This window comes from Podarcis raffonei, chromosome 10 (assembly GCF_027172205.1).
Source record: "Podarcis raffonei isolate rPodRaf1 chromosome 10, rPodRaf1.pri, whole genome shotgun sequence".
NCBI classification, from domain to species: domain Eukaryota; kingdom Metazoa; phylum Chordata; class Lepidosauria; order Squamata; family Lacertidae; genus Podarcis; species Podarcis raffonei.
This window is the reverse complement of record NC_070611.1, coordinates 76,946,812-76,961,830: the sequence shown is the minus strand read 5'-3', so window position 1 is coordinate 76,961,830 and position 15,019 is coordinate 76,946,812. Positions and strand designations below refer to the sequence as shown.

The window sequence follows — 15,019 nt, the reverse complement described above, 5'->3', positions numbered from 1 at the left end:
ATGCTGACAGCTTCTGGAAGCCACAGGTGAGAGGTGAGTGCAGGGTGGGGACCAATGGTGGATAGATTACCCAAGAAGGTGCATGACATTTACACCACCAAAGGTACTGCCTCTCCTCTAACACTCCAAGACATCCTATAATTATGATACTTAAGACAAATCAGGAATAAAATTGTGTTTCCAGAGATAACACAACATCAGGCCATCAATGAATCAATATCATATATTCAAGGCTGAAGTTTCCCTAAGTACAGTTATTTCTTTGCCTTTAATATCCAGCTTTTTCAGTGCCAGATAAGGATATTCCTGCGTCAGAAGAGGGGCACGAGATCAGTCAGCACATCATTATTATAAAGAACCATTGGGGTGGGTGTTTCCGTCTGAGATTCCCATTTGCCATCTGCTTCTCCTGCTCTCTCCATTCAATGTGTGGCATGTAGACAGAGGTCCGTCTCCAAGAACAGGAGCTTCCCTGAGCACCCATTCAGCTGACCCCAAGCACCAAGCTTTGTCACATGTTCTCTGACTGACCCAGACCATAGTCCCTGGAAAAGATGTAGACCTGGGCCTCCCAAAATGGTCCATATGAACCTCCTGAGGCCAATGGGACTGTGAAAGTGACTCATGAAGATCTAGAGGTGGATGGAGGATTATGATGCAGAGGATGGGGAATGTCCAAAGGAACGATGGACCAGAGAAAGAAAGGTCTTCATTTCCTAAAAACTGGGAACATGGGTAGGAGGCGGGGGAATGTAGGAAATGTTGAAATAAGAAAAGGTGCTAATGGCATATGATGTGCTCTCTTTCCCTTTGTTCTCTTCCTTGAAACCAAAATAGGATTTCCTTTCCGCCCATTCTGAGGAAGGTGATACAGAAGACGGTCAGAATTCCGGGAGATGGGGAACCTTTCGTTTCATTAGGAATAGCCATTAAAATGTGTGAAATGTGGAATATGCATCACTGAATGAGCACACATATCTCACATCAGTCAACTCAAATGGGGAAACCATTTAAAGGTATGGAGAGTGGAAAAAGTTTCAGTGATAGTGGAAAACTTAGGGCACATCAGGGGACCCACATGGGCAAGAAACGATTTCAATGCACAGAGTGTGGAAAGAACTTCAGTCAGAGTGGACCCCTCAATATACATCAACGGGCACATAATGGGAAGAAACCATTTAAATGTATGGAGTGTGGAAAGAGCTTCAGTCGAAGTGATGAAATTGGAATACATCAACAGACTCACACAAGGCAGAAATTATTTAAATGCAGGGAGTGTGGGAAGAACTTCAGTCAGAGGGTACACTTAACTTTACATCAAAGGACACATACAGGGGAGTAACCTTTTAAATGTATGGAGTGTGGAAAGAACTTCAGTCAGAATGGAAACCTTAGAAAACATGAACAGATGCACACAGGGGAACAACCTTTTAAATGCATGGAGTGTGGAAAGAGCTTCAGTCAGAATGGAAACCTTAAAATACACCAACAGACTCACACGGGTGAAAAACCATATGAATGTATGGAGTGTGGGAAGAGCTTCCATTTCAATGCAAACCTTAGAACACATCAACGGACTCACACAGGGGAGAAACCATTTAAATGCATGGAGTGTGGAAAGAGATTCAGTCAGAATGGACACCTTAGAAAACATCAACGGACTCACACAGGAGAGAAACCATTCAAATGCATGGAGTGTGGAAAGAGCTTCAGTCAGATTGGAAACCTTAAATTACACCAACGGACTCACACGGGTGAAAAACCATACAAATGTATGGAGTGTGGAAAGAATTTCAGATTTAGTGGAACCCTTAGAACACATGAAGAGACTCACATAAGTAAAAAACGATTTAAATGCATGGATTGTGGAAAGTGTTTCAGAGTGCACACCTTAGAACACATCAACGGATTCACACAGGGGAGAAACCATTCAAATGTATGGAGTGCAGAAAGAGCTTCAGTGACAGTTCAAGACTCCGTTTACATCGACGAACACACACAGGGGAGAAACCATTTAAATGTATAGTGTGTGGAAAGAGCTTCAGTCAGAGTGGAGACCTCAGTAGACATCATCAGACTCACACAGGGGAGAAACCATTTAAATGTATTCAGTGCGGAAAGAGCTTTAGTGATAGTTTCTTGTGGCTGATTAGCTGCTCTCCCTGTGCAAAGGTCAGAGGGGGCAGGGTTTCTGTTGAGGTAGGTGATTAGCTGTGGGAGGAGCTTGTCAGAGCTTGCAGGGCAGCAGTTTGATCCATCTTTTAGATTTAGGGGAGCTAGTCTCAAACGTTTGTTGGGGGAGACCTAGGTTTTTTGGGGGGAGATTTATTTGTCCTGTCTTCACGCTTTTTATGATGGAGGACCGCTGTAGTGACCCCCAACGACACGTTCTCAAGATGGAGGGTGAGGGAACAGCTGCAGTCGCCTGCAGTTCCTGCGCAATGTTTGCCATCTTGCCAAAAGTTGCAGGCAGCTTTACCTGCAGCATTTACATGTTGATTGCCCTCTTAAAAGACAAAGTCCAGCAACTGGAGGAACGTGTAGCTACGCTCCAAAGAATTAGAGAGCTGGAGCTCTTCTTGGAAGCAACAGAGCACACCGTCTCCACCAAGGAGGAGACAGGGGACTCCCCTGAGAAGGAGGCTAGTTCACCAACACAGGAGCCAGATATATGGAGAAACGTGACTCAAAGAAGTAGGAGGCCCAGGGTTCGCTCTGATTGTTTAGAAATACACAGTCGCTTTGAGGTCCTCTCCCCTAGCATGGAAGATGAAGAGCAGACTCCATTTGAGGATCTCTCCCTCATTACAGTCGATCAGGTATATGAAGACGAGCAGCAAAGTCAGTCCTCAGGGAATGTGCAGGCGACCTTGGAACGGACAGCTCATGGAAGAACCCCGACCAGACCTAAGAGGAGGCGTGTAGTGGTGATAGTGTAGCACCCTGCTTGTGGTTAACGCTTAGCTGGAATGAAATATTCAACGCAGCAATAGAGAAATTAAAATAATAATTTATTTGTCAGACAAATAAATGAGAGACACAGTGGTATATGGTTACCAAAGCTCTGCCCCCTCCAGCCCTGATGGTCAGCACTTATATTTCCTCAGCCCAGCCCCCTTGCTCCTCCTTTGGCTGCCTCTGTCCAATCAGCCTGGTTGAAATTCCTATTGGCTGTTTGCTAGAACCAATCATGAAAGATACACCCATTTCCTATTACCTTTTATGGGAGACAAAGAGCTATATTTCCTTCTATCTATAAATGGCAAACAAGTAGCCATATATCTTACATTTGCCTCAACAAGGCACCTTAATGACCAGATCACCTCTTGCCCTTCTTGCCCTTTTGCCCTCCAAAACAGATGGCTAATGGTTTTAAATTTTTATCTTAAACAGAGGTCAGAGATCTTGGGTTCACATTCTCACACACCATCAATGAAACATCTCCTTCTTTGGAGGTCTTTAAGCAGAGGCTTGACAACCATATGTCAGGAGTGCTCTGATGGTGTTTCCTGCTTGGCAGGGGGTTGGACTCGATGGCCCTTGTGGTCTCTTCCAACTCTATGATTCTATGATTCTATGAAATAAGAATCTAACATAAGAATCTAACATTTCTTACTTTCTAAATCCTTTGCATAATTACATTTAAGCCAATATATTTCATACATAACATATATAGATTTTTAGAAGCAAAGGCCTTTTCAAAGTAAAAAAGGAACTTAGTAAAAAACACTTTCCAAAAGCAACCCCCCTTTCCTGGCCAGCTGCTTTTCCCATTAGCTCTTGCCCTTTAACCTTAGGAATATGTGGCTCAAGTCTCTAATGGGAGACACATGGTATTATATTTTGTTAAACAATGAATCCTACTATTTACCAACTCTTAATTAGTGCTTTTGCAGCTTGATTGTATTCTGTAGGGTCAGTAACCTAGTAACCTTTGCTCTCAGCCTGTAATTCCCTTTTTACAACTTTGAGAATTTTGGCTCCTGCTATAAATAAATCAAGGGGGCCTTTGTCCAGGAGGATAAACATCTGCCAAACCCAGCTGGTCTTCTGCCTGGCATAAAAACACACAAGCATCTGCAAATATATATATATTTTTAAACTCATTTTAAAATACAAGTCTTGATCAGATACCTCTATAGGGGATTCCCTACTGAGGGGAACAGAAGCAGTGATCTGTGGGCCTGACAAGATGTCTCAGGAAGTGTGCTGTCTCCCCGGGGCTAAGATCCAAGATGTAACTGAACGACTGCAAGGAATCATAAAACCCACTGACAAATACCCCTTCCTCTTGGTTCATGTGGGAACCAATGACACTGCAAGCAATAGCCTCCAGAAGATCAAAAGAGATTACGAGGCTCTGGGCAGGAAACTGAAGCAATTAAATGCACAAATTGTCATCTCATCTGTCCTCCCAGTTGAACGACGTGGCCCAGGGAGAGAGGGGAAAATAGTGGAAGTGAACAACTGGCTTCGCAAATGGTGTAAACAGGAATGGTTTGGATTCTTAGATCACCGACTGCAGTTTCTTGAAGATGGACTTCTGGCAAGCGATGGGCTGCACCTCACAACGGTTGGGAGGAATGTTTTTGCCAAAAATCTCAGAAACCTCATCAGGAGGGCTTTAAACTGACTAATGTGGGGGAGGGAGACAGTGCTCCTGAAGGTAGGAGTCTATCAATTGATGAAGATGATCATCTAAATGTCATAGACCGAATGGAGCAAACAGCACGCAGACCTAGTGGTGGGAGGAAAAAATCCTTAAATAAGAGACACAGGGGAATGATTAATGGACTTCAATGTCTGTACACTAATGCGCAAAGCATGGGAAATAAACAAGATGAGCTTGAGCTCTTGGTACAGCAAACTAAATATGACATAATAGGAATCACTGAAACCTGGTGGGATAAGTCCCACGATTGGAATGTAATAATGGAGGGATACAATCTATTTCAGAGAAACAGACCAGACAAGAAAGGAGGAGGAGTGGCGTTATATGTCAGGGATGTGTATACCTGTGAAGAGATCCAAGATTTAGAACCTCAAAGCCAAAGTGAGAGCATTTGGGTCAAAATTAAGGGAGAGAAGAATAACAGGGACCTCATTGTGGGAGTTTACTATAGATCCCCAAGTCAAACGGAGGACATAGATGATGCCTTCCTGGAACAGATGGCCAAGCATGCAAAAGGAAGGGAGATAGTAGTAATGGGGGACTTCAATTACCCGGATATTTGTTGGATGTCAAACTCAGCCAAGAGCATAAGGTCAAACAGATTCCTCACTGGCCTTGCAGACAACTTCATTGTCCAGAAAGTGGGAGAAGCAACAAGAGGAACAGCCATTTTAGATCTGGTCCTAACCAATGTTGATGACCTGGTTAGTGGGGTAGAAGTGGAAGGATCATTAGGCGCGAGTGATCATGCTCTTCTGAAGTTTACTATACAGCGGAAAGGAGCAGCCAAGCATACTAGGACTCAATTTCTTGACTTTAAGAAAGCTGACTTCATAAAACTTAGGGAAGTGCTGGGTGAGATCCCATGGACAGTAATACTAAAAGGAAAGGGAGTTCATGATGGCTGGGAGTTTGTTAAGAGGGAGATAGTAAAAGCACAACTTCAGGCAATACCAATGAGACGAAAACATGGAAGGTGCGTAAAGAAGCCAGGGTGGCTATCTAAAGAACTTTTAACTGAGTTAAGATTAAAAAAGGATGTGTACAAAAAATAAAAAAGGGGGGAAACCACCAAAGAGGAATTCAAACAAATAGCCAGCACGTGTAGATACAAAGTCAGAAAAGCTAAAGCACAGAATGAACTCAGGCTTGCTAGAGAGGTTAAAAGCAACAAAAAAGGCTTTTATGGGTATGTTCGTAGCAAAAGGAAGAACAAAGAAACAGTGGGGTCACTCAGAGGAGAAGATGGTGAAATGCAAACAGGGGACACAGAAAGGGCTGAACTCCTCAATGCCTTCTTTGCCTCAGTCTTCTCCGATAAAGAAAACAATGCCTGACCTGAAGAATTTGGAGCAAATGATTCAGCAGAGGAAACACAGCCCAGAATAACTAAGGAGATAGTACAAGAATACTTGGCTAGTCTAGATGTATTCAAGTCTCCAGGGCCAGATGAACTGCATCCAAGAGTATTAAAAGAACTGGCAGATGTGATCTCAGAACCACTGGCAGTCATCTTTGAGAATTCCTGGAGAACAGGCGAAGTCCCGGCAGACTGGAGGAGGGCAAATGTTGTCCCTATTTTCAAAAAGGGGAAAACAGAGGACCCAAATAATTACCGCCCAGTCAGTCTGACATCAATACCAGGGAAGATTCTGGAGCAGATCATTAAGCAAACAGTCTGTGAGCACCTAGAAAGGAATGCTGTGATCACCAATAGTCAGCATGGATTTCTGAAAAATAAGTCATGTCAGACTAACCTGATCTCGTTTTTTGACAGAATTACAAGCCTGGTAGATGAAGGGAACGCAGTGGATGTAGCCTACCTTGATTTCAGCAAGGCATTTGACAAGGTGCCCCATGATATTCTTGTAAAGAAGCTGGTAAAATGCGGTCTTGACTATGCTACCACTCAGTGGATTTGTAACTGGCTGACTGACCGAACCCAAAGGGTGCTCATCAATGGTTCCTTTTCATCCTGGAGAAGAGTGACTAGTGGGGTGCCACAGGGTTCTGTCTTGGGCCCGGTCTTATTCAACATCTTTATCATCGACTTGGATGATGGACTCAAGGGCATCCTGATCAAATTTGCAGATGACACCAAACTGGGAGGGGTGGCTAACACCCCAGAGGACAGGATCACACTTCAAAACGACCTTGACAGATTAGAGAACTGGGCCAAAACAAACAAGATGAATTTTAACAGGGAGAAATGTAAAGTATTGCACTTGGGCAAAAAAAATGAGAGGCACAAATACAAGATGGGTGACACCTGGCTTGAGAGCACTACATGTGAAAAGGATCTAGGAGTCTTGGTTGACCACAAACTTGACATGAGCCAACAGTGTGACGCGGCAGCTCAAAAAGCCAATGCAATTCTGGGCTGCATCAATAGGAGTATAGCATCTAGATCAAGGGAAGTAATAGTGCCACTGTATTCTGCTCTGGTCAGACCTCACCTGGAGTACTGTGTCCAGTTCTGGGCACCACAGTTCAAGAAGGACACTGACAAACTGGAACGTGTCCAGAGGAGGGCAAGCAAAATGGTCAAAGGCCTGGAAACGATGCCTTATGAGGAACGGCTAAGGGAGCTGGGCATGTTTAGCCTGTAGAAGAGGAGGTTAAGGGGTGATATGATAGCCATGTTCAAATATATAAAAGGATGTCACATAGAGGAGGGAGAAAGGTTGTTTTCTGCTGCTCCAGAGAAGCGGACACGGAGCAATGGATCCAAACTACAAGAAAGAAGATTCCACCTAAACATTAGGAAGAACTTCCTGACAGCAAGAGCTGTTCAACAGTGGAATTTGCTGCCAAGGAGTGTGGTGGAGTCTCCTTCTTTGAAGGTCTTTAAGCAGAGGCTTGACAACCATATGTCAGGAGTGCTCTGATGGTGTTTCCTGCTTGGCAGGGGGTTGGACTCGATGGCCCTTCTGGTCTCTTCCAACTCTATGATTCTATGATTCTATGAAATGCATGGAGTGCGGAAAGAGCTTCAGTCGGTTTGGTAGCCTTAGAACACATCAACAAACTCACACAGGGGAGAAACCATGTGAATGTATAGTCTGTGGAAAGAGCTTTAGTGATAATGGAAACCTTAGGAAACATCAACGGACTCGCACAGGAGAGAAACCATTTCAATGTATGGAGTGCGGAAAGAGCTTCCATTTTAATGCAAACCTTAGAGCACATCAACGAACTCACAGAGGGGAGAAACCATATAAATGTGTGGAGTGTGGAAAGAGCTTCAGTCAGAGTGGACACCTCAATATACATCAACGGACACATACAGGGGAGAGATCATTTTAATGAATGGAGTGCGGAAAAAGCTTCAGTCAGAGTGAAAATCTTAGAGGAAGGCATCTACAGACACAGAGGGGGGAAAGCACTTAAATGTATGGCTTCAGTCAGAGTGAAACCCTAGATTTATGTCAACAAACTCACACAAGAGACACACCACATAAATGTCAGGAAGAACTTAAGGGTAGAGGTTCAGTTCTATTGGAAGTCCTACATCAACAGAATCATGGACAGTAAGATCTTTAAGAGCTGAGGCCCTACAAACCAACAACAAACTCAAAGATGAGAAGCAGTTTAAATGGAAACATTGCAGAAAGTGCTTTAGTTATAATAGAGTATTTAAGAAACATCTATGGAGTCTCACAGAGGAGAACCCATTTAGATGTATGGAGATATATGTAAAACTGTATAGTCATGAAATAATGAAGGTAATGTCTCACAACAGTGATTATAATTTTATATGTAAAGTACATTTTGATAGAGAGGGGGAATCTAGATTGCTGGTGGTGAGGATCAGGGCTTTGTAAAGCAACTGATATTGCAATACACCGTGAATCACAGTGTGTGTTTCTGGGATGCCCATTTGCCTGGAAGCAGCTGGCAGAAAGCTTTTCTTCGTGAAGCCCCTGCGGATGCCGAGTTCCTGATTTCCCTCGCAGACGACAGGAAGCGAAACATACACATCCATTGCCCTGTGTCCTTCCAGCCTCTTTCCTCCCTTGCTCCCTTCTGCCGGTTTGTGTGCCTGACTTAGATATCCTGTGTGCTGTAATTTTTTTACTGCTGAAACTGGATTTGTTCTCAGGAGAGAAGTTTTGTTCCTCACTGGGGACCCAGTGAGAACTGTATGCTTTGAAAGCTCAGTAAACTATTTCTGAAGAAGTCCTGCTGCCTCTGTGTGTGTTTTTGACCTCAGTGTGGGACTTGCTCTACAAGTGGCCCCTACCCTGCTGCTACTTGGCTCAGGCCCTGGAGTTGCTCTACTCAAACATTCAAGATGGTTTTTGCACCAAACTCTGTCACACACACCCCACCTCATGATCTCCAAACACGGCTTCTTCACCATAACTTCTCCCCGCCCCCTGTGCATTCTGAAGAAAAGTTTAAATTCCGTAATTTAATGGGAGATTGTCCCCCAAGCCTAATTGCAAGAGGGGGAAGGAGGAGCTGCAGGTACCCAACAGAACATTAAAAACACAGATTGAGGTCAACAGAAAGCAAAGCAAAGCCTACTCCAAGAGAAGCCGCTTCAGCTTCCAGCCTGTCCGCTCCCACAATCACTGAAGAAGACTTGCCATTTGAGGATGGCAGAGCTGAATGGAAGCGGGCAAGGAAGCCCCACAATCGCTCCTGCTAGAGCAAGGGTAGGCAACCTAAGGCCCGAGGGCCGGATATGGCCCATTCGCCTTCTCAATCCGGCCCAGGGATGGTCCAGGAATCAGCGTGTTTTTCCATGAGTAGAATGTGTCCTTTTATTTAAAGTGCATCTCTGGGTTATTTGTGGGGCATAGGAATTCGTTCATTTCCCCGCCTTCAAAATACAGTCTGGCCCACACATGGTCTGAGGGACGGTGGACCGGCCCATGGCTGAAAAAGTTTGCTGACCCCTGTGCTAGAGGAATAGGGGCAGAGACTCCTATACTCAAAGGCGATGGCCAGGAAGGAATTCCTCCCCACCCTTGTCACATGCAGCTGGGCTCACTTGCCAGAGCCACCTCGAGGGCCTGACTACATTTCCCATTTATGTATATGGGAAAGGGGGGGTCTCTGTTATGTTTCTGTGATTGTTATTAAGAAAATGTATGCTCCCCAAAATGTAAAGCCTTGGCTCTAACGTGGTCATGTTGATACAAAATCGTACTGTGTAATGCTTTGAATGTGCTACTGAAACAGACTTTGTAAAACTTTGTACAAAATAGCTGGAACTAAGTGAAACAGTTGCTGTCATGACAGACCCAATATAGACCACCCCACACTGCCATCCTGTGGCTCCACAGTGAAAAACACACCCATTCATGACTAAGGCACTTTTACTGAATAAGCCATTCTTCAAACAAAGTAACAACCTTTCACAAATAAAGACTGACTTCTCCCGGTCCCAATCGGACACAAAGCTGGGAACATCTTAGCACAACATTCTAATTATCTCTTCCAGTGCTGTTGCCTCTGGCGTGCCCATTCCTGCAACATCACAAAAGGGACAGCCATTAACAGAATGGGTTCAGCCCAGACACTGGCACCAGGTACTTTGCAAACACATAAATAACAAAAACGTCACTATCACCCTCCTCTTCAAAAAGGATCCTTAGCTGTAACCTCATGCTGCAGCACCTCCTCTCTGACGTCCTCTATGAGGGCGGGAAAAGATGGGATGGACAACCTTTTCTGACATTTATAAAAGTATGGTCTTTCTTTTGTTCAGAGTTCCCTCCTTCCTCCTGCATGAGTGCCTTGAGACTCTGCTGCAGAAGGTCTATTAATAAAAGATCAGGGAGGACGCGGGTGGCACTGTGGTCTATGTGTGAATTTTCAGGGAGACAGGAGAGGATATATTGTTTAATAATATCCTATCTAACTTGCGCTAGGAAGTTCTATAACTTAGCAGAGTTTTGCATTCCCCTATTAAACTCTCAGTCACCAATCTAGCTGCCACATTCTGGATTAATTGCAGTTTCTGGGTCACCTTCAAAGGTAGCCCCACGTAGAGCACATGGCAGTAGTCCAAGCGGGAGATAACTAGAGCATGCACCAATCTGGCAAGACAGTCTCTAGGCTGGTAGGGTCTCAGCCTGCATACCAGATGGAGCTGGTAGACAGCTGCCCTGGACACAGAATTGACCTGTGCGTCCATGGACAGCTGTGAATCCAGAATGACTCCCAGGCTGCGCACCTGGTCCTTCAGGGGCACAGTAGCCCCATTCAGGACCAGGGAGTCCACACCTGCCCGCCTCCTGTCCCCCAAGAACAGTACTTCTGTATTGTCAGGATTCAACCTCAAATTGTTAGCCGCCACTCATCCTCCAGCAGCCTCCAGACACTCACACAGGACCTTCACCGCCTTCATAGGTTCTGATTTAAAAGAGAGGTAGAGCTGGGTATCATCTGCATATTGATGAACACCCAGCCTAAATCCCCTGTTGATTTCTCAGTGGCTTCATGTAGATGTTAAAAAGCATGGGGGAGAGGACAGAACCCTGAGGCACCCCACAAGTGAGAGCCCAGGGGTCTGAACACTCATCCCCCACCACCACTTTCTGAACACGGCCCAGGAGGAAGGAGCGGAACCACTGTATAACAGTGTCCCCAGTTCCCAGCCCCTAGATGGTCCAGAAGGATGTTATGGTTGATGGTATCAAAAGCCACTGAGAGATCCAGCAGAACTAGGAAACAGCTCTCACCTTTGTCCCTAGCCCTCTGGAGACTCCTTTTGCATCTAGAAGTGCTATTAAATGTTGCTTCCAGTGCACAGAATTTTATTCATTCAGCATAGGCATTTCTTGCCCTGCGTCACTATCAAAAGCTACACTAGCCATCTCAAAATTCAAAAATTCAAAAATATACAAAATTGCAAAAACTGTCAAAATTTTAAAATCAAAATCTCAAAAAAATCTCAAAATACAAAACAGATCTTCACTGCCTTAGGTCACTGTGAACTCTGAGGGACTGGGGGGAGGGTGCTTAATCCCCACTACACTATGGAACAAAGGACCATGTGCTCACCAGGAAGTATGCTCAGAAAAATACTTTTCAGCTTAGGATCTCAATCCTTTGCAATCCTTCAAAACTACGCAACACTGGGGCCAATAATCCTTTGTGGGAATGTTCAGAGAGGCAGGAGAGGATGTATTGTTTAATATACTTCCTAACCTGTGCTAGCAAGTTCTATAACTTAGCAGAGTTTTGCATTCCCCTTTTAAACACACTGTGGTTAGCTTGTTGCAAGCTTGTTTAAGCTTCTCAATATAAGATTCCTGGTAATTTCCCTTATATCCCTCTTAAAAAGAATAGACACAACACAATCTTGTGTAAAGTATATAAAAGAAGTTTACTCACACATTCAGTTCACAGATGGATCCCTGAAGGCAGACTTAGTTACAAAGTATATACACGTGGATCTACCCCCATATGAGGGGTTGATCCCAGTGACTGCAGACTGTCACCCACTGCAGCTCATATGGCGAAAGCAAGATGGAGAAAGAGAGAGGGGGTCTGCTTGCCCTGTGCTTTTGTTACCTGAACAGGTAAGGTCATGCCCACCTCTAGTCACATGCTAAAGGAAGTTTGTCCCAGTCAGGAGGAAACAGGATGTTTTCGACTGACTGGACCAGACATTCCCTCTAGAGTCCACTCTAGACTAACTAGGAATGTTGTACTTGACTGCTATCTATGTATCACAGTCTAAACCACTGAGCCTCTTGGGCTTGCTGACCAGCGGTTCAAATCCCCACGATGGGGTGAGCTCCCATTGCTCTGTCCCAGCTCCTGCCAACCTAACAGTTCGAAAGCATGCCAGTGCAAGTAGATAGATCGGTACTGCTGCGGAGGGACGCTAAACGGCGTTTCAGTGCACTCTGGTTTCTGTCACGGTGTCCTGTTGTGCCAGAAGCGGTTTAGTCATGCTGGCGACATGACCCAGGAAGCTGTCTGTGGACAAACAGCGGCTTCCTGGGCCTGACAGCAAAATGAATGTCACAACCCCATAGTCACCTTTGACTGGACTTAAAAGTCCAGGGGCCCTTTACCTTTTTTACCTTCATAAAAGATCAGACTTAGCAACCGCTTTGCTCTGGTTGGTCTCTGTTAGTTTCTCCAACCTTTGGGAGACTTACGGTTTCCCAGACGGGCTCCTCTTGCATCCCTTAAGGAGGAGCTGTTTTACGATCTTTTCCACCATCATCCCTGACCACTAGTCTTGCTAGCTAGGGGTGATGGAAGCTAAAGTCCAAAAGCAGCTGGAGACCCAAGTTTGGGAAACCCTGTTCACCTTGAAGGAGAAAGGAGGGCTCACTTGCATCAGAACATCAGGTGAGCCCTGCAGGATCAGGCCCAAGGGGCCCCTGTGGAGGGACTGCAGCTTCCCCGCAGGTGAAGGAGCTGTAGGGTGAAGGTGCCGTAGGAGCCATGGGGAGGCAAGCGGTATGTGGGGGGGGGGGAGTGGAGGAACCCATTTTCTTGATAGACAGTGCCTGTGGCTGGAGGCTCTACACACCGGGTGTGCCTGTGCAGGCCAAAGACTGCCAGTATTAGCACAGGTGAGGTGTGTGACCTCCCCAAATGTACAAACTGTATGTGAATGAGAGTTTGTGGGTGGGATTATTGTTTATGGCAACCCTGTGATTTTCTCCACCCATAACATTTTGTAAGCTAATATTGCAGTATGAATTTCAAAATAACTTTAAAAAATCACAAGATGATGATGATGATGATGATGATGATAATAAAATTTTATTTATACCCCACCCTCCCCAGCCAAGGCCGTGCTCAGGGGGATGATAAGAATGATTGCAGAATTTATGCCCTGCCCATCTGGTTGGGTTTCCCCAGCCACTCTGGGAAGCTTACAGTACATATACAAGACAGTAAAACATCCAACATTAAAAACCTCCTGATACAGCTGTCTTCTAAATGTCAGATAGTTGCCTGTTTCCTTGCCCTCTGAAGGGAGGGCATTCCATGCGGCAGGAGGCCCTCTGCCTGGTTCCCTGGAACTTCACTTCTGACAGCAAGGGAACCAGCAGAAGACCCTCGGAGGAGGACCACCTTGTCCAGACTGAGTAATGGGGGTGGAGATGCTCCTTCAGGTCTACAGCGCTGAGGCTGTTTATGGCTTTAGGTTGCAGATCTTGCTCCTCCATAACGATCTCCAGAGCAAGTCTGAGATATAATTAGCAGAGTAGCAAAAAACGCTCAGAGGCAGAAAAAAATAATTCAGCTGAGAAATCTATTACAGTGGTACTTCTGGTTGCGAACGGGATCCGTTCTGGAGGCCAGTTCGCAACATGAGCAGAATGCAACCCACGTCTGTGCATGCGTGGGTCGCGATTCGCTGCTTCTGCAAATGCACGTGACCTGATTTTGCACGTCTGCGCATGCACAAGCGGCAAAACCCGGGAGTAACTGGGATGCCACGGGACACAACCTGAAAAGGCACAACCTGAACAAACATAACATGAGGTATGACTGTACTGAAGACAAATAAGCATAACAAGATCCAACTTACAGTAAAACCCTGACTTAGCATACCAAAACAGCACACAAGTAAGAAACAGACAAACAGAGTAGAGTAATATCAGAATAGGAAGTGGGAGTAGGCGCATTTCAATACTGTAATTTATATACAATTCAATGTCAGAGTAACCCTGGGACTAGATAACAAGCCTCCAGGTGGACGTGCCCCATCTGCCCTTCACTTTCCTCTTCCGCATGGGCAGAATCTGCCTTCTGGACTTTGGGATTCACGGTTGTTCTCCTCCTCTCCATCCACCAGGGCTTGACTTCAGGTGCAGCAGAATTCCCCAGCCCCCCAAGGATTTGAGACCCATCAGCTTTCCTCACCTGGTTTAGCCGGCTGGTTGAAGCCGTTGCTTGAACCCCTGTTGCATGCTGACAGCTTCTGGAGGCCACAGGTGAGAGCTGAGTGCAGGGTGGGCACCAAGGGTGGAAAAATGACCCCAGAAGGTGTAGGACATGTCCCCCACCAAAGGAACTACAGCTCCCCAACACCCATGACATCTAGATTCAGGTAGGTAGCCGTGTTGGTCTGACACAGTTGAAATAAAAAATTAAAAAATAGTCCAGTAGCACCTTAGAGACCAACTAAGATTGTCCTGAGTATAAGCTTTTGTGTGCATGCACACTTCTTCAGATACAGCGAAACTGATGTCACCAAACCCATGTATATCGTGGGAGGGTGGGGTGGGGTTTTTCTCAGAAGGGTACTCCTACTTCCATCTCCTACTACCCTTCACTACATGAGGAAGTGTGCATGCACACAAAAGCTTATACCTAGAACAAACTTAGTTGGTCCCTAAGGTGCTACTGGACTATTTT

The 15,019-nt window shown here is 45.4% G+C and overlaps 1 protein-coding gene and 1 pseudogene across 1 annotated transcript in view; both read left to right on the top strand.

Annotated features, from left to right (window-relative positions):
- Positions 1-1,176: 1,176 nt before the first annotated feature.
- LOC128421740 (zinc finger protein 665-like) overlaps positions 1,177-15,019 on the top strand; it is a 100,771-nt gene continuing 86,928 nt past the window's right edge. Inside the window, exon 1 of the mRNA XM_053404907.1 lies at positions 1,177-1,754. Within this exon, the coding sequence (XP_053260882.1) occupies positions 1,355-1,754 (400 nt within the window). The 5' untranslated portion in view covers positions 1,177-1,354. The remainder of the gene's footprint in view (positions 1,755-15,019) is intronic.
- LOC128421753 (zinc finger protein ZFP2-like) overlaps positions 13,123-15,019 on the top strand; it is a 461,814-nt pseudogene continuing 459,917 nt past the window's right edge.